Consider the following 26,654-nt stretch of genomic DNA (forward strand, 5'->3'; position numbering starts at 1 on the left):
TCTCCTGTTTCAAAAATTAAATGTATTTTGCATAAGAAGTTTTCGGTCAAAGGAATCCCATTTCCCTAACATTTACAGTGAAATCACTCAGGGGAGAGTCTGAGATGAAGTTGGGCCAGTGGCAGTAGCAGCTGGAGAAGCCGGACGTCATTTATGCACATTTTCATGTGTTTTTCTCCTTAGCATCAGTGTGCGTGTGTCTGTTCTCCAGAGACACCATGACAGTGGGTGATAGTTACCTCTGTGACTTCAGAACTGAGATGTTTCAGAACGAAACTTAGTGTCTCAACTCTGTAAGAATTGGGATGTTTCCTCTTCCTCCTTCATTATCAACTTTTTCCTGAAACAGTTGGCCTGATCCTCTGTCCGATGTTCCTGGAACTGTAAAATATTTGTATTTCCAAACATCGACATAGAGATCATTTACCTACAAATGAGGACTTGTCATAATAGTCTCTCCGTCCCTCCTTTCCCCTTATTTGCATGATCCAAACTCTCATCTCAATGAGAAAGCACCAACAGGATCAATCATTTAAGGACCACATGTAGCACCAGGAATGCCTTTCCAATAAGGCAACATCTGAGTGGCCCGAGCCGTTTCTACGAGACTCCTTCAGTTCTGTCCTGAACCCACCCTGCTCTCTCCTTCCCACCCTCCCTCCCAGAGGCTTCATTTTTCTTCAGAGCAAAAGACTTGTGCACCTAATACATTCACAAATCCTGAATCACTTTCTTATTTTCTACTTTGGCATTCTTGCTTTATCTAAAACCAGTATCATAATAACACTTTTTTTAAGGAAATGTCACCATATGTATCTGTTAAGCCTGAAAATTTCTCGAGTTTAGCAGTTCAGAGTTTTTTTAAAAATCAATATTTTGCCGAAGCAAGTTTGCCTATTAACATCCTAAACCTCAGAGATACTCTTAATAGAATTCCCAATTAACACGCTCAATAAACATCGACCGTAAATCCCTTTTTTTGGTGCTTCTCCTTCAAATTCCAGTTCTTCTCACTTTCCAAAATATGTTTTTGGCATAAAATAGGATAATTTTTGGCCTCCTGTGTTTCTTATTCAGAAACTGTACAGATCTTACATGTGTGTGAATTGCCCGTAAGATTCAGATTTCTACCTGTGAAGAAAAAGGAAATGTTCTGTCTTAGTAACCCATGACCTTTACATTTCCATGTATGGAAAAGTTGAATCCCTCTTTATTTTTACAATGCCAGTGGTTTGCTTACACTCTGTTTTTCAAAGATTTCAGAAATCTGAAAATAATATAGAATAAAATGAAAGTGTCTGGGTTTTCAAGCGCCCCCAGGAAACACTCCTTTAACTTTATCTTCATAATAGAAAACCCAGCTTCCCTGAGACCAGGTGTGTGTGGGTGCACGCAGAGCATGCTGCTCGGCTTCGAGGTTGTGGATGGCTGACTTTGCGTATCAGGGTTTTCTTTCTGTTCCTTCTGCATGACTTGGGATACTGTTGGTGGGCGGGCTGTTCACAATTGCTCTGTTACGGTTATTGGTTGTACTGTATTAATGCAACTGTTTTTAGCTATTGAACGAAAATGACAAAAGGCAACCAGAGGCACCCCAGTTTTCCTTCTGTACCATTCTGGAATAACCCCTTAACCTTCATATCACATTATTTTTCCTCTCCAAATGCTAATCAATCTACAAAGCCCTTTCTCAAGTTGCTGGTAGTAGCTGTTATTCACAAGAGAGAGTATTGGGAATTCCCTGGTGGTCCAGTGGTTATGGCTCCATGCTTCCACTGCAGGGGACACAGGTTCGATCCCTGGTTGGGGAACTAAGATCCTGCAAGCCGAGTGGCACGGCCAAAAAAAAAAAAAAAAAAACAGAAAAAAGAAGAGAGAGTATCAAACATGCAAAAGTATTTTCCCAAAGTAAATGAACAAAAGATGTTTTGGGTTTAACTCAAAGTTTATTTGTGCCGGGAGAAAACGAATGACACTTAGCCAGGCTTCCAGCTTGTTCCTAGCGTGTATAATGCAATAGGATCAGGAACTAAGTGTCACAAATGGTGGTGGGATGTGCGGATGTGGGAGAAATGGTGGTTTGTAGACCCAAAGTATTTCATGATTGTCTGATACCGAACAAAATATATGCCTACAACATCTGTTTTCACATTTTATTTCATGATAATGGAAATAGCACAGGTCAGCTCAGTGTATTGAGGGATATGTGAAAGAGAAGTTTACTTTGTGTTCAGAGAAAAACAAGATTCTGAAGGTCAGGAAGCTTGGTATTGGTCCCTTTTCTTTTAATTCAGCTTATTAAAAATCCAGAAAATAATGGCACTTTCTCCCTTCAGTTTGTTTATCAAGCCTGGATTACTGACCCTAAAACAGCACTCCGACAGAGGCGCAAAGAGAAAAAAAGGTCTGCAAGAGAAGAACAGAAAAGAAGGAGAAAAGGATCTGGGGACGGTAAGTGATGAATGCGGCAGCACCCCTGCTTCTGTGACCTTGAACACAAATGAGGAACCGCAAAGGACAAGCTTGGGAGGAATGAAATTCTTGACTTCTAAAGAGTGCAAAGAGTTTTACTTACCCTTAATTACTCAGGTCTTGGAATAAAGTAAAACATGAATTTAAGTTAAGGTGCATTTTATGAAGTGAGAAGAGAGAGAGAAGAAATATAAACCTAAAGAAAGTAGAAGGAAAATAATAATTTTTAGGTGGATATTAAGTCATAGAAAAGAAATATAAGACACAACCTGATTATTAAGTGAAAAGCTGTTCTTGGAAAAAACTAATGATAAAGATGAACCTATGGAAATTTGATCAAGAAAAAAAGGGAAAGCACAATTAAAGTGTAGTCAGGAATCAGAATGGAACATAGCCACCAGTGCCATATTCAACATTATACCGATTCATTTGAAAACATATGATAGGAACACATCTCTAAGGGGGAAAAGAATTCCAAACGACAGTAAAACACACCAAAAGCAAAGTTAAAGAGCAAGTGGGGCAATCAGGAAAAATATTTTCATTATATATCAGACTAAAGACTAGTGTTCCGGATATATTAAGAACTTCTAAAAATCAGTAAAAGAAAAATTCAACCCAATGAATGAACGGATGTGAAAAACAATTCGAGATCAGAAAATAGAAATGGCCAAAAGGAGCTCAATTTCAGTAGCAGTACAAGAAACACAAACTAAATATTTTGACATACTGTTTTTTTAACCTATTGGATTGGCGAGAACCTAAACATTTGATAGTATCGCTGTTTGGAGCTAGTGGGAGCATACATATTTGTGGTGTTCTAAAGCAGCATATCCACTTTGAAGAGCAGACGTCAGTATCCATGAAAATTTTAAATGTGTGTCTCCTACCAGAGATCTGTCCCACCTCCAGGTGTATGGCTTAACTTGAATCAATATTTGCACATGAGCACAAGCACACGTGTCTAAGAATATTCATCAAACATTATTTATAACTAACAAAAATTTGGAAACATCCTGAATGCCCACGTAAAGAAGAAGAATCAAGTAAATTATGTTACCAATGTATTATGGCATACGACTTAGTAATTTAAAAAATGATATGGGCTACTTTGAACTGACTTGGAGAACAATTCCTGACGTATTGTTAAATGAAAAGCATTATGTTGCAAACTGGCATGCACATTATGAAACCATTTATGAAACAAAGGAAACCAGAGTGCCTCCAGACAATATTTTGCATTTTTAATGGGTACATATAGTCGTGTATAAATGCCAGAGGAAGATCAGGAAGAATACTTAGCAAGTTAATTACAGTGGTGACCTCTGGCAGAGGGTGGGGAGAGACTGAGATTAAGGGGTAGGATTCAAGGGAACTTTAGCCTTGTTATATTTTAGCTCTTTACAAAGAAAATGTATATATAGATTCTTTGTGAAATTTAAAATGTATTCAAAAAAAGAAAAGAAAAGGAAAACATAATTTCTAATGGAACTCTAATTGCAAAGCCGTTCTCCTTTTTGACCACTCTGGTCGCTGCTACCTCCTGGTAGCTTTTATTTTAGTTTAGTTTATTGGTTTAAAAAAGGCAAAATTAAGACACAGGCAATGTAGCGAGTCAAGCAATAAAGAAGTGGATGCACAGTCTGGCCTTGAAAGCTACCCTAAGGCACCAAATCCCTGCATTGGTTGTGCTCTCTTCCGCCCCTTTCCTGTGATGTACAGGCAGTGTTTCCTTTGTTTCAGAAATGAGTCCATGCCGTCCAAATTCTCCTGTGCGTTCATCGGCAATGTATCACGAACACTTCTCCAATTAAGCATTTATAAAGCTATATCATCCTTTTTTAATAGCTGCAAAATGTTCTATAATATGGATATGCATAATTTATCCAACTCTTCCATCACTAATGGACATAAGGTTTGCTTCCAGATTTTGCCACGATTAAGAATGCTGTCATAGATATCCTTGCACAGAAGTTCACATATAGTCGTGTGTGTGTGTATTTAAATGCATGGCAAAAAGTCAGAAAGAACACACACTTTCCACAAAATAGATGATCAAAAGTGGGATTTCTGGGTTAAAGTGGGTGCTTTAATAAATATTTTCCCGAAAGGTTTTAGAAATTTATACTCCTATGTACAAGGTGCAGGAGTGTCTATTCCCCTGTAGCCTTATCCCATAGGCTATTATTACTCTTTTTATTGTGTGTCTTTCTCAAGGATGACAAACGGCTTTTATTTTCATTTGAATTTTCCTAACTAATGAGATTGAGCATTTTTTATTTCATATTTTCTTGGTATTTTTTACTTTCAAATCTGAGATTTAAAACGTTTATCATGTTCCATACTATCATTCTATTGGGTTGTTTGTCTTTATTAATTTAGGAAATATTTATATGTTAGGGATATTATCCTTTTTTATGTGTTACAAGTATCTTTTTTCCAATCCAATGCTTATCTTTTGATTTAGTTTATGGTATATATTTTCTAAGCAATGTTTAATTTTTTGTGATGTCAAATAGGTCCGAATTTCTTTTTGCAATTTCTATGTTTTCATCTTGTTTAAGGAAGTCTTCCCCTCCAATTTTATGCAAATGTTTTCTTATATTTCCTCTTAATTTTATTTACCTTTTGAATTTTTTATTCTGTGAAGTAGAGCTCTATTATGATAAACCTGTTCGGTAATGTCTTCCTTTTTCTATTGAAGTTAAATGCTCCTTTTCTCAATATTAAGCTCCCATTTGTGGTATGGCTCTTAGGTATGTTTCTGGACTCTGTATTCTGATCCAGTATCCTACTGTCTAGATGTGGGCCACTGTCTTATATTTTTGAGTCCAGTAGCTAGAGTTAGTTTTAATATTTAGTGTTGCAAACTTCCCTCACTATGCTCCTTTTTTCAAAATTGTATTTGCTATTCTCAGACATTTGTTCTTCCAAAATTATTGGGCCAATTCTAAAAAATCTTTAGTCACCTTGTTAATATCTCATTAGTCTGTATCATGAAGATTATTTCATGCGTAGATGCACCATCGTTTACCTACAAATCTAGGACAGCAATAATTCAAAGATATAGGGACAGAAATCAATGTTTATTTCTTTAATAAATATTTATTCAGCACCTTCTTGATACAAGGGATCATCCCTTCTTCGTCGGCAGATGAAACAAGTAGCACCTGTCCTTCCAGAGTGCCAGCTGCCTTTGTGCTTTCTGTGCAATAACTCACTCGCCCCTCACTCCCTGCCCTACACTTGGGGATGTGAGGTCCCAAAGAGTGAAGGAGCCTGCCCTGGTTACAGCCAGCCGGTGAGTGGTGGGTCTGGAATTCATAGCAGGTGTCCTGGCTCCAGACCCCTCCACCTTAACCAGTAGGGAACACAAATATAGGGGAAAAAATCCCTGTTGACATAGAAACTGCAAGGTTTCATTTAAAAAATAAGCATACATAGAATAGTGTGGGACCAGAGGACAAAAGGTGACTTATGACCTAGAGTGCAAAGGAATACAGTACTTCGTGCAAAAGATAGTCTTTGAGCAGAGCCTGGCAGAAGAAAGCAAGTTCATGCATGAAAACTAAAGAACAGGTCAGCTTAGCTACTAAAGACGGGATGTGAAACAGAGCAGCAGAAAAGAGCACAGTAGAAAATAAGTTTGGGAAGATTAACTGGAGTCAGGTTGTGAACCGTCTTTCATAGAGTTACCAGATAAAATACATGAACCCCGGTTCTAGTTGAATTTTTTAGAAAAACAACAAATAATCTTTAAGCTTCAGTATAATTTGGACATATTGCATGGCATTTACTTACACTAAAAAATGATGTGTGGGGGCTTCCCTGGTGGCGCAGTGGTTGAGAGTCCGCCTGCCGATGCAGGGGACGCGGGTTCGTGCCCCGGTCCGGGGGGATCCCACATGCCGCGGAGCGGCTGGGCCCGTGAGCCATGGCCGCTGAGCCTGCGCGTCCGGAGCCTGTGCTCCACGACGGGAGAGGCCACAACAGCAAGGGGCCCGCGTACCGCAAAAAAAAAAAAAATGTGTTATTTATCTTAAATTTAAATTTAACTGGGTGTCCTATATTCTCATTTGCTATATCTGACAACCTCAGCCTTAAAAGAAGAGGCTAAGAAATAAAATGAAACTCTGTGATGTCATTTTAAGGGTGACCCACTAAAATTTATAACATTACCCCAAGGTGTTCAAAATTACAACTTCACAGCGTGTAACAGGAGTCAGCACACTTTTTCTGTAAAGGGCCGGATGGTAAATATTGTAAGTTTTGCAGGCTGTAAACTCCTGCTGCAACTCAACCCTGCCATCTTGGGATGAGAGCAGCCTTGGACGGTATGTCCACAAATGGGTGTAGCTGCGTTCCAGTAAAATTTGAATTTCATGTAAGTTTCATATGCACAAGATATTACTGTTCTTCAGACTTTTTTCAACTATTAAAAATAGTTGAACTCACAGGCCATTTAACAACAGGAAGCAGGAAAGATTTGGCCAGAGGACTGTAGTTTACCCACCCCCAGTTCCATGATTCTCATTCTGGAGTGGAGTGAAGAGAATCTGAAAGCTCAGAATTCTTATGACTTTTCCCCAGGAGCTCTTCAAATCGGCAGAATGTCCTAGACTTCATTATAAAATTCCTTTGAATCCAGAAGAGTAGTGTTGGCATTAATTTACCCTAAAAGGATGTAACCCGTGTTTCTCGAACAATCTTGGCAGGTCCTGTGGAGTGGGAAGACCGGGAGGATGAACCGATCAGGAAGAAGTCTGATGGACCAGGTAACAAAATAAAGGCTCCCATCGGCGGGGGGCGAGATTGGAATTTGTTTCTTGCCCAGATAGTACGTAATGGAAGGCTGCCTGAAAACAATGAATTAAATCCTTTTGCTGGACTGTGACTTAATAATCAGTGTCCCTTGAAATCTCATCTCTAGTGAAATTGCAAAGGGACTCCAAAAAGTAGACCTGACCTTTACACTGTGGGATGAAATGTTGGATTAGAGTCGGCTTGTAAATTCCTTTATCCAAGTACCTATGAAAGGGAGTTTGGAGAGCAACTTGTAAATGTCCCAGGGAAGCCATCAGAGTAGAGGCACAAAAAATATTGACAATTAATTTAAAGTACATGGAAAAGGAGTGAAGTGAGAAGTAAGTAACTGCGGAACTGAGCGGGCCTCCAGGCTTGGGCCAACCTCCTCGTCTTAGGGAAGAAAACCAAACCCCTCTGCGTTTCCTCAGGACTCCACACTGTGGGGGACAGAACCGGTGTCTTCTAACCCCTAGCCTGGTCACGGTGCCGTTTGGGCTTCACGGAGTCCACAATTGGGAGGAAGATTTCTCCATCAGGAAAAAAAAGAGGAGAAACAAAAGCCTCCAAATGCAATGAACCCAGGTGCCTCTTGGCTCCACAGACGCTGCTTCGTCTCTCATGGGGCTGGCATTCCTGTAAGCATCACTTAGCAGCAGGCAAGGTTTTCAGGCTCTTTTGCTCTGGACACAAATACATCCAAGGATGCCATCTGCTGACATGAAATGAGGCTTCCTGAATGCCCTCCAAGCCCTCGGAGGCACAATCCTTGAACCTGGCCTCCACGTCCAGGTAACCGGCTCATGTGTCTGTGGGACCACATACCCCTTTATTGCTGCAAAGCTTTATCACGCTTTGCACGGCACAGCTCCTTTGCCAGGCACTTTTCCATGAGCTTTACACGCATCGACTTGTTCAACCCCCTCAAAACCCTCTTCCCCATTTAACCAAGAAGAAACTGAGGCAGAGAAAAATTAGCCCACTTCTCCAAATCTACACAACCACTTGGGTAGAGTTGGGATTTGGATCCAAGGACTCAGAATCCAGAGTTTGTGCTCTTAACAACTATGCCCTCTGGCCTCTATGGTTAAAAAATAAACAAGAATAAGAATCCTAATTTCCCATGTGAGTCTATGATCACCCCAGTGGGTAAAGTGCACGTTATGTTACACAGGGCTCCAACATAGTAACACCATAAGCAAAACCGCAAAATAATTAGGCTTATCTTCACAGCTTCTAACAAAATAATTGTGAATATATGAAAAAAAATAGGTCGTCAAAAATACTAAGATGCTGCTAAAGTTTATCAAGTTTAGTCCTTCAGCCTCCAGGGGTCGAACTTGCCTTTGATGTCTACACGAAGAGGCTGTGGGCAGTCAGTATCTGCCAGGTGGGGCTCTCTTGGCTGGTTCCTCTGGGCCTGCTTGACCCGGAGGCTCAAGGCCCCTTCTCACTACATGGTTCCCCCAGCTCCTTTTCCAGAGTCCCAGCTAGCAGCTCCAAGGTTCCTGTGACCTCAGTAGGTAGCACCGTCTACCGCTTCCTTGTGTCTCCCTGACCCACCTGGACCATGTGCGGAGCCCACACTCTAGCTAAGCTTCCCTTGGATGGATTTCCTTTGGAAAGAGCAAAATTTCACCTGAGAGAAGTTCTGCCTTTCTCCTAGGCCACCCAAATGCACAAATAATTTTTTTCCATGACAAAGTCAAACTCTGGTTCATGTTTCAGTCTCTAAAGTAGAGAGAGGACAGTGACCAGGGGTGGGCCCTACACCTGGGCTAGAGGTTGCAAGACTCTACCACTTCTGGGCTAAATCCCACCTGCCACCTGTTCTTCTGTGGCTTGTTAGCTAAGAATGACTTTTACCATGTTTCATGGCTGGAAAAAAATCAAAAGAAGAAGAGTATTTAATGACATATGAAAACTATGGGATTCAAGTGTCAGTGTCCGTCATTAAAGTTTGGTAACCCAGGCTTGCCCATTGATAAACGATCCACCCACTGTCTACAGCTGCTTTCACACCAGCACAGCCGAGATGACCAGAGACAGCAAGGCTGCAGAGCTGGAAATGTGTACTGTACGGCCCCATCCAGAAAATGAGCCCCCCGCACAGAAAAGCTCATGTCAGAGAATTTTGTCTTTTTCTACCTGCTGTATTAGTGACCTTAAACTACAACCATTCCAAACGATCATCATTAATCATAAATTCATTACGATCTTACTATGACACTTGAATCTGATTTCCTTTTTCTGGTGAGAGGAAGAGTGAAGGATACAGGTTGTTTTTCTTATTGAGGGTCTTGGTGGTGGTGCTTTGATTTTTTTTTTTAAACAATAAGGCAATTCTTAATTCATTGTCCTGTTCACTAAGTATTCCCTTTATTGCAGTCAGTGTTTGAAATAGCTAATAAAACTAATTTTTTAAAAAGCCAAAGTAAAAAAATGTACACATGGATGGTGATTTGGTGATGTGTCTTGAAGCGTTCCTTGTATACCAGTTGTAAAAGCACCGATTTACGAGAAGCAATGAGTGAGACAGACGGTTAATATGGCATCTTCCCTCTTTTATTTTGATTCTGACCTAAAATAAGTTACGTCACAGCCGTGACCCAGAGTTCACATTGAATTCTGGGGGTGCCGGAGAGGCACGACATCAGGGACACGGTGGGACCCCGAGTGGAGCTTGTCACACGCGGCCTCCCAGGCGGGTCCCCAGTCACAGCTGAGATGAGAAAGGCAGCCCAGGGTCATCGGGAATCTCGGGGCTCCTGTGTTTTGGAGAGGACTGACCCCCACCCACAACCCCCGGGGAAAATTTTGTAGTTAGCACAGCTTGATGTCATTAAACACATATGGACAAGATAAGTCAGTGGTTTAGATAGACCCTTAGTGTGTGGACTGAATTCCCTACAGAATACCTTTGAGGTGGTTTAGCTGCAATCCAGCTGCAGTGAGAAGCATCAGAGTCTTCTGAGCCAACAGAATTGTTTCCCACGACAATTGTTACTTAAGAAAAGAAGAAACATACAGGAAAAGTGTTAAAGGACCCAGTTACCTGGATAGATACAGACTGTTTCTGTCCCTGCGTCAGTAACAAATATCTTTGAGCACAATCTCTACTTTTAATCAAACCTGTTAACTGCATACAGACCTATTCTGACTGATGCTTTGACCCAAGGTTAAAAACTCTATCCGCGGGCTTCCCTGGTGGTGCAGTGGTTGAGAATCTGCCTGCTAATGCAGGGGACACGGGTTCAAGCCCAGGTCTGGGAGGATCCCACATGCCGCGGAGCAACTAGGCCCATGAGCCACAACTACTGACCCTGCGCGTCTGGAGCCTGTGCTCTGCAACGAGAGGCCGCGATAGTGATAAGGCCCACGCACCACGATGAAGAGTGGCCCCCGTTTGCCACAACTAGAGAAAGCCCTCATACAGAAATGAAGACCCAACACAGCAAAAATAAATAAATTAATTAATAAACTCCTATCCCCAACATCTTCAAAATAAAAAAAAAGCATTAAGTCCCTGGAATTTATTAAAAAAAACTCTATCCGCGTTTGGTTTTGGTGCTTCCGCAGCAGGTGTGGAAAGGTCCCCCCACGGCTTCCTAGCCTGCGGTCCCCACGACGCCCCTGTCACTCCATGTTGGGGACGAGGGCAAAACCAGGGCTGCCTTTGGTAAAATACCACACACAGCACCGCGGCTGAGGGCACGATGTCCCTTTAAATCGTGTTCTCTTCTTCCTCCTAGATAATATCATCAAGAGGATATTTAATATTCTGAAGTTCACCTGGGTCCTGTTTCTGGCGACCGTGGACAGTTTCACAACGTGGCTGAACTCCATCTCCAGGGAGCACATCGACATCTCCACCGTCCTGAGGATCGAGAGGTGCATGCTGACCAGAGAGATTAAAAAGGTAGCACTACTGGCATGATTCTGAAAGTCAGTATACAGAGCCCCAAGTAGGATCAGACAAAATCCGTTCTCTCTAGACAGTCTTTACATAACCCCTTTGCTTTTTTGTATATTTAAGTCTGTTCCATGCTCAGAACGAAAATAATCAGACACCACACACACACTCACACAGTCCCCGGATCTCGGCCAGTGGGTCCTTTCTGTCCCCCGCCATCACCACCGTTTGCAGCTGCGCAGGCTCTGTCGTGTCTCATGAAGGGGCATGTTGTATAGTCTGGCAAGTTTGATGTGAAACTTCTCATAGGGAAAATTAGGATATATGCAGAGCCACAAAATACAGCCATGGATGGTTTACAGATTACATTTGAAAACAATCGTTCATTGCTGGAAAAGTTACTCTGACTTAGCAAAATTATCTACATATAAGAAGGGCTTTCTTTTTCAATATTTTAATTTTAGTTTTGGAGATGTAAGTGACATATAACATATTAATTTCAGGTTTACAACATAATAATTTGGTATTTGTATATATTGTGAAATGATCACCACAGAAAGTCTAGTTAGCATCCATCACCACACCTTGTTATAAATTTTTTTCTTGTGATGAGGACTTTGAAGATCTATTCTCTCAGTAACTTTCCAATATGCAATACAGTATTGTTAACTATAGTCCCCATGCTGTACATTGCGTCCCCAGGATTTATTTATCTTATAACAGAAAGTTTGTACATTTGACCATCTTCACCCATAAATGAGAACGGGTTTCTGTTCAGCATGACCCAGTCACATCGGGCACCATTAATTCAATGAGTTAATGTCGATCCCCAGCTTGACTAGCTTGGCTTTTCATCCTATTCAAGGTGTGCATGATGGTGGAGGGTTGTCCGTATTGAGCAGTGCCAGGCAGCTGCACAGGCCTAGTGCTTCGTGAGGACCGTGACAATGTCTCCTTCTTTGCAGGGCAATGTCCCGACCCGGGAGAGCATCCACATGTACTATCAGAACCACATCATGAACCTTTCCAGAGAGTCGGGACTGGACACCATTGATGACCGTCCTGGCGCCACCGCAGGTATACAGACAGCTCATAGGATGGACAGCTTAGATTCCCACGACAGCATCTCCAGGTACGTCACGTGCTCCACGATGGTGTTGCTTTTGACAAAGGTAACAGAGGTGAGAAATGATGGGTGAGGTGCAGATTGATCAGAATCATGCGGGGTGCCCAGCCATTCCGGGCTGTCTCTGTGGCCACAGCCAAGCAGAGCATTGCCTGTCCCTGGACCGGGCAGATAGAAGCAGGAATCAATAATAATTATTAGCAGGAGCTGTATGATTCACAGCCACAGGACCGGGATTTCCAAGCTGGAGTCAAGTCAGATGGACGAGCCTTCCACATCACAAAATGACGAATTGTATCAAGAGCTGCCTCTTTAATGCCTTTAAAATGCTGCTCCAGAAAGAATCTTCTGTTCTAGAATCTTCTACTATCTATTGCCATCCTTGATCTTTTTCCTTTCAGAAACGTTACTTTATGGTTCGTAATTTTAGAAATTTGAGACGTGGTTCTGTCTGCCCCCATCTTCCGCATTGTGTGGTCACAGCCTTACTTCACACAGGCACCTGCGCTGACCCTTCACCTGGGGCTGCACTAAACACTGTGCATGGGTTTCTTCACTTTATCCTTAAAAGACCCTTCGAGATGTACTGTTATCATCCCCATTTGACAGAGACATGAGCCTCTTCTGAAATTTCATGAGGCTATAGACTATTTCCCAAAGGGGGAAACCACACATAATTACAAATTTTTTATGTAGAACTTCAGGGGTTTCACGGGCCTCCAGAATATTATATGTGAGCCTGGCTTAAGAATAGTGGTTCCAGAACCAAACTCTGAACCAAATGAATCAAAGAGAAAATTAGAAAGTAAACTGAAAATCAGTTGTTCATAAAATAAACATACATGATTCGTTATTCCTGAAAGTTACTTATTAGTAACTTTCAGCTGTGTAACCACTGAGAATGTGGTCAATTAAGAAAGTAACTAAGTACTGTAAATCACAACTTTAGGAGGTTGAAGAAGAAAAAGAAAATAAAGACTGGCCAAAATAAAATCAAGTAACTGCCTTTAAATCTGATCCAAGGTGACAAACATAAAGCTGCACCCATAGTCAAAAACGGTGAGGCAGGAGATTTTTAAATCCATCGACTGCTTTTTAACAAAGACTGTCAAAGTATTCCAAACGTTTTTAAATGGTCAATCCGTCAATACATTTACTAGTAGGAAGCCAATACCTTTAAAATTACTTTTTAATGTTCTTTTACTCTTTATTTGTAACCTAAAGAAAAGGGAGACACAATAGGTTCATTATGTCATTAGTAGCTGAGTGAACATATTTGCCCTTTCCTTAAAGGCTGAGCAGAGCTTCCAGTTTCTTTGTTTAGGAAACTTTCAAATCATGTGTCTGCATTAGAGTCCACAGGAAGCCTTGCCGATTGCTGGGGAGGCAGTGACCTTCTCTGGGAGGGACTCCCAGCATGGAAGCTTGCTCTCCGACACCTGTGCCCTGCGGCAGGGTAGTGTCAACCCTGGTGGGGACATGGGGACACACACGCTCCATGGGGCCCGGCCCCTTTCCGAGGACCCAGCCTGCGTGGAGCCTTCCTACTCACCCCATCTCACCCGCTTTTCCCTCTGGCAGACAGTAGAGGGGGTCAGGGTGGGAACCTAACAAAGGAGTTTGTATTCCCTTTGACTTATTGGAATCGTCCCGATTTCCTTCAAATCCAGTTGTAAAATAGCGCTTTTTAAAAAAATCGTTGTTTTATGAAATCGGATATCCTCTACCTTCCCAGGAAATAAATTAGTTTAAGTTCCGTCAGGAAACGGTGACATTCTAAGGAACATTCCTAGATATGACCAGAGTGGTTATCATTTGAAATGTGTGCTGTGTGCCCCTGGGGTATCTCGATGAAGACATTGTCTGATTAGATTTGTCATCTGTTATTGTGAAGCTTCTCCTCTTCCCTTTCACTTTTAAAACTGTCCTGGCTTGGATGACAAATTGGTCCACTGCAAATAACCCAATAGTCTGGGGTTGTGTGGGGTCCGAAAGTGGGCTGATGTGACAGTACAACTCACCTAAGAATTAACAAGGTTAATAGGACTTTGGGGTCAGAGCAATGATACCCGTGCAGAAAATCGAGCAGGTGAGGGCGCACAGCATCTTTCTGCTGCCAACTCCCAAAAGGCCATGGGATCCACCTCTGAAAATAGGAAATGACACAGAAGCTCACAGATCCAGTTCCATCATCTCATAAATGATGAAACCGACCCCGAAGAGGGGAAGCGCTTTATCTAAAACCCAGCAGGCAGCCAGTGTCGGTCGGCGTGGAGACCCAGGCCCAGGCCCACTGTGCTCGTCCACTGCGTTCCTAGTTCATCTCCCCATCATCTCCTCTTTTTGTCCAGGACGGGTTGACATCTAAAGGAGTCAATGTCATTTTTTTAAAATCCTTATTAGAGACTGTTTGGTTGCCTGCGTGTTCCCCCCTCTCATTGCCCGACCCCCGTGTTGGCCATATGGCTGTAACGTGCAGTCAGGGTGGCCCCTCCAGAGCACTCGGGGCTTGGTGGGGGAGCTATAACTCCAGGAACCTGAAACCCTTTAATGGTTCCATGAGAACCTCGAATTCCCTACTCCCACAGGGGAGCCCAGTGGTAGCTCCATTGTCCTGAATGGTTTCCATTTCTGCCCCATGGTCACTGACTGTGGGCGTCTGACTGTGCAGCCAACACACAGCAGGTCCCCTAGTGCAGCCACATGTGACGTTTATTCAGGAAATCAGCCGTCCAGTATCACAAGGGTCAGCCGGGTCACTCATGCTCAAGCTGAAGATTAGCGCCCCAGGAGCCTCTGTGTCAGGCACTTTGGGGGGAGTGTCCCTCTCTGGGATTAAACTCTGCATATGAACTGCAGTCACACCTCTGTCTGAGCTCTGTTGGCTGCATCTCCAGTACTGTGATCACCCAGTAGCAGCTCAGCCCTAACTCTGCCACCCTTCCTCCCTGATTGTCAGGTGACAGGAGCTGAGGATTTCAGCCGATGGGCTCTCGCCCTCATGACATCCGCCAACACCTAAAACGTGATCTGAAGAAAACCATTCATTAGGCTCAATGAACAGTTAACAGACAAAATGGCCCTGCCACTGCTGGATTTCCTTTGTTGTTGCCTTTTACCATTTTGTTTCATTTTTTTGATGTTGGTTTATATCCAGTTGCATATCAAACCAGCATCTCTTCTCCAAGCCATCTAGTTTGGTTCAACTGAATATCACTCAGAAAATGGGATGGAAAATTCAGTTTGTTGTGGTCAGTCCTGAGCTTCCCTCTTTCCCTTTGGAGACTGTGTTTAAAAAAAAAAAAAATGACATTTTTATATAGACTTTACATGAGCAGATATTTCTGTGTAACCAGTTTGGCTACAAAATGCTCTCAATGAACTCAGAATTGGGCGGGGGGCTGTGAATAAAACATGTTTCCTTTCATCAAAAAAAAAAACTCAGTTGTAAAACTATGAATTCTGCTCTGTGAGAGAGAGGTCGGGACTTGTCTTTATTCTAGTTCCCTGTCCCACCCAGAGAGCGACATTTCCTCATTTATCAGCTGTTATATTCTTTTCAGCCCAGTACTGCTGTGTTTTATCTTCCCTTTTCTGTCCTGGAGGCCCCGCTGCGGTGGTCGCTGTCCGTGGTGCTGGAGTGGCGTGTGGTTTGCTGCATGGCGGTGTCTGGGTCGCTGACCGTGTGTGACTCCTGTTCCAGTGCTGTTTTAACACTGTATCTCTGTGACTGTTTGCGCTGCTAGCTGCTACACGGAAGCAACCATGCTGTTCTCAAGGCAGTCCACCCTTGATGATTTAGATGGACCAGAAACTGTTCCTAAAACGAGCGAGCGCGCTCGGCCCGGGCTCCGTAAAATGCTCAGCATGGATGTGTCCTCTTCGTCGGCTGAGAGCACCAGCTTAGCCTCCAGGTGCTCACACGTGCATGCGTTGTCCGTAACCGTGTCACCTCCCCCCTGGGTCATTGCACAAATGAGTTCTTGTGACCTGTGTGTTTTTGTTAATTTTTATTTTAAGAATGTGCATGACTAACCAAAGCATAACCACTGCCCTTCCTGGGATACAACTGGTCGTTCCCAGGACAGCATTCTATTAAACTAACTGCTCTTTGGTTTTTGTCTGTTAGGAGTTTCTTAAAAATCCTACTATAAACATTGTCCTTCATTTTGTAAGTATTTCACACTTTTTATTTCCAAAGGAACAAGCATGTTTCCTCCTTGGTTGAGGGCTCAGGTAGGTGGTCCTCACAGGGAGAAATGGGTCAGGAAGGGCAGGAAACTTTTTCTCACGATGTCATCCAAAGATCCATGAAGTAGGGAAAAAAAAATCCCCAAATCCCATATGTAGTCACATTTGGTTGATACAGAATGAATCTGTCCACGTTTTATACGCATAATTAACATAAAAGTCAGGATATATTTTACCATTGGTTTTTTAAAAAGAATATTATTGTGCAGTAGAATATATCACCTTTGTAGACCTTAACTTGTTTGGTTTGGAAGCGATTACTTTGGGCTTAAGTTTTCTCATTAAATCCTATGATAAAACAATAATCATTGAGAAATGAAATTACTTGCGTAAAAGCCACAAGCTCTTTTTTGAATTGCCTTTGAAAAGTCAGCAGGAGCACAGAAGCATGAGCGGCATTGTGCTTATCCCGACACCAAACAACCTACCCAGATAACCCAATCCAAAACTAATGTCAACGTTGGCAAATCAGGGGGGTGTTAAGTCCTTGTTGCCGGCAGCTATGTATCTCAGTTCAGAGCTGCAGGAGGCTGGTGCCTGGTGTTTCTGGGAATGCCATGGCCATTTGAGATGTCTTCTGGCTGGCACATGCTATGCCATTCCACTCTGTTGATTCCTGAATGTACCAGGATTTGCTGAATCCCTTTGGGGCCAGACCTCATTTAAAACCACAGAGAGCGTGCCTGTGGTCGTTTACGGTCCCACTGGAAGTTAGACCTGGTGTGGGGCTGGCTCCAGTGGTCTGAAAACTCAGTGGGGTGATCAGTCAGTTTCACGGCCATGTCTAATCAAGGTAAGTCTTAGCCAAAGGCTGGCTGTCTTGGTGTTCCGACAGCCTTCTAACTGATGTGCACGCTTAGAACCAAAGCCCTGGGGACGCTGAAGACCCCTGAGTTAGGATCAAGAGCTCATACAAATGTGGTTCTTCAGTCTCAGGGCTCAGCCAAACGCATTCATTCATTCATATGTGTGCTCCAGTGTCCGTGACAAGAGAATGGGTACAGTCTGCGCATTTGAGCATCTCAGTGTTTATGTCCCCAGCTGCGCACACGTGCCGTTCAGATAGCAGCACCTTCTCAGAGTCTAACAGATTATCGCTCTACACCCAGCAGACTCTGCACCTCTAGATGACTTTTGCCCCCTCCCCTTCAGGGCTGGGTGTGTCGAGGTAGACAGTATAGAAAGCACGCTTTGAATTTCACGGCTCTCTGCTGTATTTCATTTCCAGCTTTTCCTGCACAGACCTGGCAGGGAAAGTTAGAAGGACGGGAGGGATGCAAAAGAGAAGAGAAGGAAGCAAAAGTAGAGTGAAGATAATGGCAGAGGAGCTCATGAAAAAGGAAGCTGGAAGGGGAGCTGGTAGCGGAAAGCTGTTGGGAGGAGAGAGAGCAGGAGGGCAGCCCGAGCTGGAGACTCAGCCCTGGGGAGAGACCCTCAGGGCAGACAGTGGTGGGCGGGGCTTCCACATGCCAGGCGGTGGGGAGGTGGTAAGCACTCAGTCAGATGTAAGAGGCACCAGTGAGAAAAGGCAAAGGATGGAAACACAGGGAGAAGCAAGCATGCAGGAAGTGTGCCGTGTGTTATAAAGCATGCCATTGTCTTGCCAACGGTCCATCATTCCTGTCCTCCCCTTACGGATCTGGGGTCCACTGAGAGTAGAGTGTATCTTGGCTAAGACCTGCGGACCCAGCCAGCTGAGGCTTCTCGTTTCCGTGAGCACCTTTCTTTAAAATCCGTACACTGGGAGGTGAGCTGTGCTCACTGTGTCTTGATTGGAAATAAACACCAGGCCCCGTGGCTGGGAAGCTTGATGGGATTGAAAACCTCTGCTCAGGAGGGTTTAGCACCCTGGGAGCCGCAGCCCAGCCCACCGTCTCTGCGGACCAGACAGATTATCCAGACAGAGCAAAGCCGATGGAACACGAGGGAGCGAGGGCGCGTTTCCCCCCACGTGCCTGGATGCGTGGCTGTGGGCGCCCTCGGGAGGGCGGGGAGTGGGATGCTGAGACCAGGTGGTGCCTGTCCCTGTGTCCCGACAGTGAGCCCACGCAGTGCACGATGCTGTACTCGCGCCAGGGGACCACAGAGACCATAGAGGAGGTGGAGGCCGAGCAGGATGAGGAAGTGCCTGAGGACACCCAGTCCCCGCAGGACCCCATGCAGGACGGCGAGGTGGAGGCCCCGCCGTCCTACAGCAAGGCCGTCAGCTTGGAGCGCCTGTCTTTTGACTCCCGGGACGACTCGGGGGGCCAGACCCACATGGCGGTCAGCCCCGACGACAGCCGCTCAGACCGCCTGGAGGCCAGCATCCTGCCACCCCTGACCCATGAGCTGACGGCCAGCGAGCTACTGCTGAACAAGTAAGAGCCTCGGCCACAGCGAAGGCCACAGCCGGGAGTGTCCCTTAGTGCCCGCTGGGCTGCTGGGCGCAGAGACCCACGTGCAAAACGTCCACTCGGACGTTTAGAGGCAACGTGCTGCTTTCAGTACTTCCTGCACCGCAAGTAGGAGCCAACTTGGTGCTTCTACCACTGAATCGTGCAACCAGCAAAGTGTCTGTAACAGACATGAGTGCTCACGTCTCTTTATTTATTTATTTATTTATTTTTGGCTGCATTGGGTCTTCATTGCTCCACGTGGGCTTTCTCTAGCTGCGGCGAGCGGGGGCCACTCTTCTTTGCGGTGCACGGGCTTCTCATTGTGGTGGCTTCTCTTGTTGCAGAGCACAGGCTCTAGGCGTGTGGGCTTCAGTAGTTGTGGCTCACGGGCTCTAGAGCGCAGGCTCAGTAGTTGTGGCTCACGAGCTTAGTTGCTCCGCGGCATGTGGGATCTTCCCGGACCAGGGCTCGAACCCGTGTCCCCTGCATTGGCAGGCAGATTCTTAACCACTGCGCCACCAGGGAAGCGCCTCATGTCTCTTTCTGTAGCACAATATGAGGTTGACGCCACAAGACACCTGGGGACCCGGGAAGCAGGGAGGGACACCAGGGTCACACCAAGAGGAGATCAGTCATCTGGGGGAATTAAGACCCACGTAGCGTCACGCTGCTTATTCTAACAGGATGTTCCGTGACGATGAGCTGGAAGAGTCGGAGAAGTTCTATGTCGGGCAGCCCCGCTTCCTGCTGCTGTTTTACGCCATGTACAACACGCTGGTGGCCCGCTCGGAGACGGCGTGCTACTTCGTCATCATCCTCAACCACATGGTCTCCGCCTCCGTGGTCACACTCGTGCTGCCCATCCTGATCTTCCTCTGGGCCATGCTGTCTGTCCCCCGGCCCAGCAGACGCTTCTGGATGATGGCCATCGTCTACACAGAGGTGGGCCTCGGGCGGAACTGGCCTGCCCGTCACAGGGCATCACTCTGGGTGGGCCTGCCTGGCTCCAGACAATTTCACATAAACAGTCAGTGAAACGGATATTCTTAGGTGGACACATGATTATAACCAACAGTTACCTGGTGCCGGTAATTATATTTATCTTTTCACATTTCACACCTCACACCGCATAGGGGCTAATATCATTCCATCTAACAGGTAAGGAAATAGCCTCACTGAAATTAAATAATTGCCCCGAAGTTACCCAACTAGCGAGTGGCGGGGGAGGCCTTTGAGGTCCGGTGTCTGCCCTGTGGTTTCAGCCACCAAGACGGTAAGTGAAAGGCAGACACAAGCACGGCCCGGGGGCCAGTGCAAAGTCAGTGAGTGGACATTGGATCAGACAATACAGTGAGCACTTTGAACAGTTCGATGCAACATGCGTTTTTCCCATTTTTAAACCTAAAGCCAATTTCCACACATCAAAACACACAGTCATATACCCACCCCCTTAAAAGTCTGAATAACAGAAAAGGAGAATTGCCACCCCGTTTTCATCACCCGTGAGGGGACAAGAGACACTCTGTCCAAATATACGAACCTGCTTTTCTGCCCTGCCCTGTTGTGTACGTAGCAGTTCACAAATTCCCATGGCAACCATAAAACTGGGAGTAAAAGGGAGGCTCTCACAGACTTTGCTCCTTGGGCCATCACGGTTCTTTGTCATCTTAGGTTTGTGAAGAAGCCTCATTTTCTTACCTGGCTCAGAAGGAAAGTTTTCACTAACAGTGGAGCTGTAATTGCTTCTTCAAGGGTAGTACTCATCATGGTGTAGAGTTAGAGTCTAGAAATTTTATAGGTTTACAAGTAATTCAACAGCAAAATTAAAACAAAGTCATGTATTAAATCATCTCCAAAGTATTCATTTTAAAGTATTGCTATCATGCATCTTATTTCCATAATAAAAATAAAAAATGTGAAGCCAAATACATACCCATGACTTTAATTAGTCTGTCTAAATAATGGCTCTTAAATATTACTTCCATTGCGTAACTTGGTGATCGGGGCATAAGCGACTCCCTGTTTGGGGCCTGGAGATTCTCCCCAGCGCCTCTGCAGGAGGAGCTTCTTACCCCGGCTTGAGGTAAGGGCAGGTTCTAGGAATGTGGAGAAGGGAGAAAGAGCCGCTGGTGCACAGCTTTCGTCTTGAAATGAGACCTTCCCGATTCAAAGCGGGGCTCTCCATTTTCTCTGTCACACTGAGGTGTTGTTGACGTAAATTCCCTCCACAACCCAGACTTTGGGCCACAGCTGGGGGCTCTGCTGGGCAAGAGGAAACAACAGAAAGTTTTAAAAAATGGTCGTTCCTGTTTCTCAGTGGTCGCAGGTTCCTGTGGCAAACTGATGAGTGGAAACGGAGAATTGCCTACAGTTCAAAACCGCACCGTGTGGCCGGGCGCCAGTGCAGAGCGCGGCGGGCGTGTGGCCTCGTGTAGCCGGGGTGGGGGGACTCGTCAGCACAAGGGGGTACGTGGGAAGGAGAGAAGCTCGGCAAGGACGAAAGCAAAGTGAGTCCAGTCCTTGCGAAGAAACGAAGGCGTAAGACAGCCCGGCGAGCACGGGACGGACGGGCCATGATGGGGCTGCAAGGAGGCTGGAGGGGCGGGCAGCAGAGGTGCCCAGGGATGCCTGTCCACGGGGTATGAGCTCAGCACTCGGTCACTTGGATTGAAGGAGTTGAACGGGACACGACTCCGTCAAGTGTGTGTTTTAGCAAGTTTTCATAAAGTGGAGGCTTGGAAAACAGCCGGGGTGAGAAATATCACGGTCCGGACCGATGTCACCGCAGGGGGGCTGAGAGGAGGGGGCAGAGGAGCAGGTTCAGGAAGGGACACCGGGTGGGGTGCAAGGGGGGTGTGGCTGGACTCTGGCTTCTGTGTGGGTACCCAGCGTGCTGGGTGCAAGCACCAGGGTAAGGGACGCAGGGCTGCTCTTCACAGAGGCTCGACTTTGGGAAGAAGTGTGAGAGGAGGAGGGCTGAAAGGGGACTCTAGGTCAATGGAGGACTTGTAAAACTATTTTTATTGATGGATTATGTGTAATGAATTAACCCCTGATGACACAGACGTTGGATGATGTTTCAGTGTCCATCTCTGCAGACATCTCCACGTTTGCACCGTGAGCTAGTTACCAGCACAATTGGCAAGATTTTGTTTCATTCACTTTTATTTCTTGAGGACTTCCAGTGAGCAATAAAATGGTGAGAAGAGAGAGAAGAGAATAAAGTAATATCGTGTACAGCGAGCCTGTGTGGTTTGCTCCTAAAGATTACAAATTAAAGCAATACCGTAAAGTATAAAGATCTTCCTGTTCTTGTTGGTTCTAATTACCATAGTTAATAGCTGAATACTTGTATAAATATCTAATTGAATCAGTAGAAATTAGCCAATTCCTCAACAGTAGCAGAAGTCATTTAAGCCGAGTCAGAAGTAAGCTAAATGGCCCTGATGTATCCGTAGTCAAAGGCCCTGGAGGTGGGCTTCCCCGATGGCGCAGTGGTTGAGAGTCCGCCTGCCGATGCAGGGGACACGGGTTCGTGCCTCGGTCCGGGAAGATCCCACATACCGCGGAGCGGCTGGGCCCGTGAGCCATGGCTGCTGAGCCTGTGCTCCACAACGGGAGAGGCCACAGCAGTGAGTAGGCCCGCGTACCGCAAAAAAAAAGGCCCTGGAGGTGAGATTCTGCGCTTGTCCTAAAGTCAGAGTCTGAGAATGAGAATTTGTTATTCCACATGGTGTGTGCATTCCCAGCAACAAAACTGAGACTTTTTTCCCTTAATTTTTTTGTATCACTGTTTGTCCTATAGAACTATTCTTAAAAGGACTCGTTTTTTAAAAATTTCTATCATCTGTGTGCAGGTGGCAATTGTGGTCAAGTATTTCTTCCAGTTTGGGTTCTTTCCCTGGAACAAGAATGTGGAATTGAACAAAGACAAGCCTTACCACCCACCCAATATCATCGGGGTGGAGAAGAAGGAGGGCTACGTTCTCTACGACCTCATCCAGCTGCTGGCCCTCTTCTTCCACCGGTCCATCCTGAAGGTACTGCCCGTTCACAGCCCCTGAAAGATTCCCGAGAACCCGAACATTGGGATCGCATGGGGCCGAGGGTCCGTGGGGTGGGGTCTGTGTGTGTGCTCTTTTTTCCTTATTAACAGACAGTTGTGTTCATTTCATTCATTTTCTCCAACACTGTGTGCTCAATAATGGAGTTTGTAATAAATCAAGGGGAAATTTTCCCGTTTCTACCCTGGGCTGAATACAGCCTAATTAACCCAACGCCCGAACGGTGAGCAGTTCTTACCTCCTGATCCACGGCAGATCATCAGGGAGCTGCAGTTTGGGGTCTCCTCTCCATCCTGACCTCGGCCCACCCGCTTCTAGTAGCATTGCTTTTGTTGTAGTTTCTTTTCGTGAAACCACCGGCTTTAGTGAGAGACTGTGTACGTGATGGGCCCGGGAAGCCCAGGGCTGTGCTCCCAGAGAGCACAGCCTGAGAAAGCCATTCCCTCGTTGCTCTGGGAAGACCTGTCTACAGAGTGACCTTCTCGGGATCAGTAACTCCTGTCACCCCGCTGAGCATCTGTGGGGCTTTTTCTTCTCACACACTGTGAATTATAAGCTAAACTTGTAATATGCCACTCAACTCTAAAACTTAGATATTGATGTGCCTATGGTCACAGTCTTACTTTCCTTCTCTTATTTTAACCTTGTCTCGTATAACGTATTTTAAATTCATTTTATCAAGTAGTATCTTTATTCGTTCCTTTTGAGAACAAGCTTGGCCTCAGTTAATGCATACACACACATACATGCACACATACATGTAACAGTATGTTCAACTTCTGTCCTATTCAGTGGGCTGTTTCAAACAGGCTTTCATGGTGTACCATGACCAAGACCTTTACTCCGCCTTTTGTCACCTTGCAAACTGCAAGTCCCTAACCCTTCACTTGGCGGGGGGTGGCTTACCTGAGTCATTGGGGCGTGGTGAGTTTGCAAAGGTATTTATCCACAGGCACCCATTAGCCAAAATAAAATTTGCTTAATTTTTCCAGTTCTTCTTATGAATATGGTAATTACCTGAATGTAGCCAATTGACTAATTCTTGACGAACATATTAATAGATGTTTAACCTTATCTTTTTAGTTCTAGAAATTAAAGTTTTAAACTTCAGCATTTAGTATAATTTTGGCCGCTTCCAATTTCTCTTGCAAATTCTGAATCCTTTTGCGTGTCATTTTAAGAAAATTATAAAACTTTAGATCTTTTTATTACTTTTTCATCAACATTCAAATGGTTTAACAGCTATGATTTTATATTTAAAGCACACGATAAATGAAATGTTCGGGTTTCATATTGGTACACTTACTCTGATTTCTTCTTTGAAAATGTCTTATATACAGTGAATATATTTGAGGTACTGTAATGCTGAAATTTTGGCTGATGGTATGAAAAATGCTTTTGTAATGATAAATCCTTTCATAAAAAGACAAAACTATCCTACAGCTTTTGAAAAAATAAGCCTTTTGACAATGCTGCTTTGAAATCCAAACAATTAAAAACTATGTGCAAATTTCAAAAGTGGTCAAAATTATCCTATTTATATGAATCACTATAATATTATAAATAATTGGAAGAATTAACAAACCTAAATAAATATGCTACTAAGAAAGCAGTGAAAGAATCCAAATATGTTAATAAAATGTTAACAAAAGACAAAGCCACTTCTAAAATGATTTGCAAGAAATCAGTATACACTGAAAAATCCCATTATGAGCACCTAAAATGTCTGTTATAAGAATACATTCATTGAACGTGTTTAAGAAATAATATATCTATACATAAACATTTAAGAATAATCTGTAAATTAGGTGACTCTGTCTTTGGATGAATGGATCGTTCTCCGAGTTGGTTTGGCAAATGGGCCTGGAGCTCTTATTCTCTACAGAGTCAGACGGAGGACTGGACGGGGTCCTGGGGATAAATGCTAGCCTGGCAGCCAGGGTGCTCAGGGGGTGGACAGCTCACTGGGCAGCTTCGTCCAAGGTCAACACCAGGGCGACTTGTGGTCCACGTAGCATCTCATTCCAGGAAAGTCCTGCTTCCTCAGCCCTCTCTTCTGCAATCCTCCCTCCTGTCCTTACCGGCCCCCTTTCTCCCACTTCCTTGAAGCAAAAACCAGGCTCTGCAGGATGCATCACAGACTCTCACACGTGGGCCAGCATTGTTGGAGAAGAGTATTTGCAGGTCTGTTCCTGGGTCAGCCGTGGTGATCCCAGGTGATCCCAGGATTCAGGTCTTGTGGTGCAGGCTGGGGGAGGAGCAGCACCGTAATTCCAGTACAGATATCTGGTGAGCACGGGGCGGGGATCAGTTCACCCATGGTCACTTCAGCTCGGTACTGCCGGTGCACGCTGTCAGCACAGCAATGTGTGCTGGAAAGCAATTCCGCTCAGGGAACCAGCTGCGTTGATTCTGTTTGACTTCCACCCCATCATCTGTCTCCATCTCCACTGAAGAGCCAAATGCTATGGTCTGTGCCCACCGCCTCCACTCTGCTGGGACCGTTGGAAAATTATAGATGATACTCTTTCTTAGAATCCTTTGCACTGCTTTGGGTTTCTAATCTTTTTTTAAATTTCAGTTTTATTGACGTATAATTGATGTATAATTGACAAAGTTTTATTGACGTATAATTGACAAATGAAATTGTAAGGTATTCAAGGTGTACATGTAGTGATTCGATAAACGTATACATGGAGCAAAGGCTCTCTCCCTCTGGTTAATTAGTGCATCCGACACCTCCTCACCTGCCTCTCTGTCTTTGTTTGGTGACAGCATTTAAGTTGCACTCTCGTAGCCAGTTTCCGCTGTACAACAGTGTTGTCAGCTACAGTCGCCCTGTTTTACGTTTATCCTGAGGGACGCTCTGGTGGCTGGGATGTCATACGGCAGAATCCCAGCCCCCTCCCCGGAACGGCGGGCTGAGCTGCCCCTTCCTTGCCTTCCCAGTGCCACGGCCTGTGGGACGAAGATGACATCGCAGACAGTGGCTCTGACGAGGTGGGCTCGGACGACGCGCTGTCCCTCAGCCACGGTAGGAGGGGTTCCTCCGACTCCCTGAAGTCCATCAACCTGGCCGCGTCCGTGGAGTCGGTGCACGTGACCTTCCCCGAGCAGCCGGCCGCCATCAGGAGGAAGCGCTCCAGCAGCGGCTCCCAGATGTCCCAGGGCTCCAGCTTTTCCTCCAATAGGTCCAAGAGAGGTATCTGTCACACGGTGTCCCCAGGCTGAACCATTTCCCTGGTTCCAGTGGGTCCGGGGCAGGGGAGTTTGTTGGGTGCTGTCGAGGAGACAGATACTGTGATGTGAAAAGAATGTACTTTGCAACCAGACAGACGGAGTTCCGAGTCCGGGCTGAGATGTGTGTGTGGTCCGGGGCGATCACATCACTATCCAGGGTGTCTGTCTGAGTCGTCCCTGGGACGAGGATTTCAGGTCGTGGAGAAAAGTGGCCAGCACGCCGCCTCGTACCTAGTGGGTGTTGGATACAGGGTAGTTATAAATCATATCCAGAGATTCTGCTGAGTATAAATCACGATTTATTTTGAAAATACATTTTACTTAATGGGAACTTTTAGCCAAACTTTCTTAGTTATTTCCTAAGCTAGTTATTAATTTCTTACTCAACAGCCAGTAATAGGAAAGTA

At 45.0% G+C, this 26,654-nt stretch overlaps 1 protein-coding gene across 1 annotated transcript in view; it reads left to right on the forward strand.

Annotated features, from left to right (window-relative positions):
- Nucleotides 1-26,654, forward strand: part of PIEZO2 (piezo type mechanosensitive ion channel component 2) — a 331,944-nt gene that overhangs the window by 284,021 nt on the left and 21,269 nt on the right. The window contains exons 36-44 of the mRNA XM_089894937.1: nucleotides 2,337-2,451; nucleotides 7,188-7,247; nucleotides 11,028-11,194; nucleotides 12,154-12,320; nucleotides 16,061-16,228; nucleotides 18,605-18,925; nucleotides 19,627-19,885; nucleotides 22,801-22,983; nucleotides 25,957-26,209. Coding sequence (XP_089751063.1) covers nucleotides 2,337-2,451; nucleotides 7,188-7,247; nucleotides 11,028-11,194; nucleotides 12,154-12,320; nucleotides 16,061-16,228; nucleotides 18,605-18,925; nucleotides 19,627-19,885; nucleotides 22,801-22,983; nucleotides 25,957-26,209 — 1,693 coding nt within the window. The remainder of the gene's footprint in view (nucleotides 1-2,336; nucleotides 2,452-7,187; nucleotides 7,248-11,027; nucleotides 11,195-12,153; nucleotides 12,321-16,060; nucleotides 16,229-18,604; nucleotides 18,926-19,626; nucleotides 19,886-22,800; nucleotides 22,984-25,956; nucleotides 26,210-26,654) is intronic.

Source organism: Delphinapterus leucas, chromosome 14 (assembly GCF_059928025.1).
Source record: "Delphinapterus leucas isolate spDelLeu-1000000601 "Yukka" chromosome 14, BTC_Dleu_Yukka2, whole genome shotgun sequence".
NCBI lineage: Eukaryota > Metazoa > Chordata > Mammalia > Artiodactyla > Monodontidae > Delphinapterus > Delphinapterus leucas.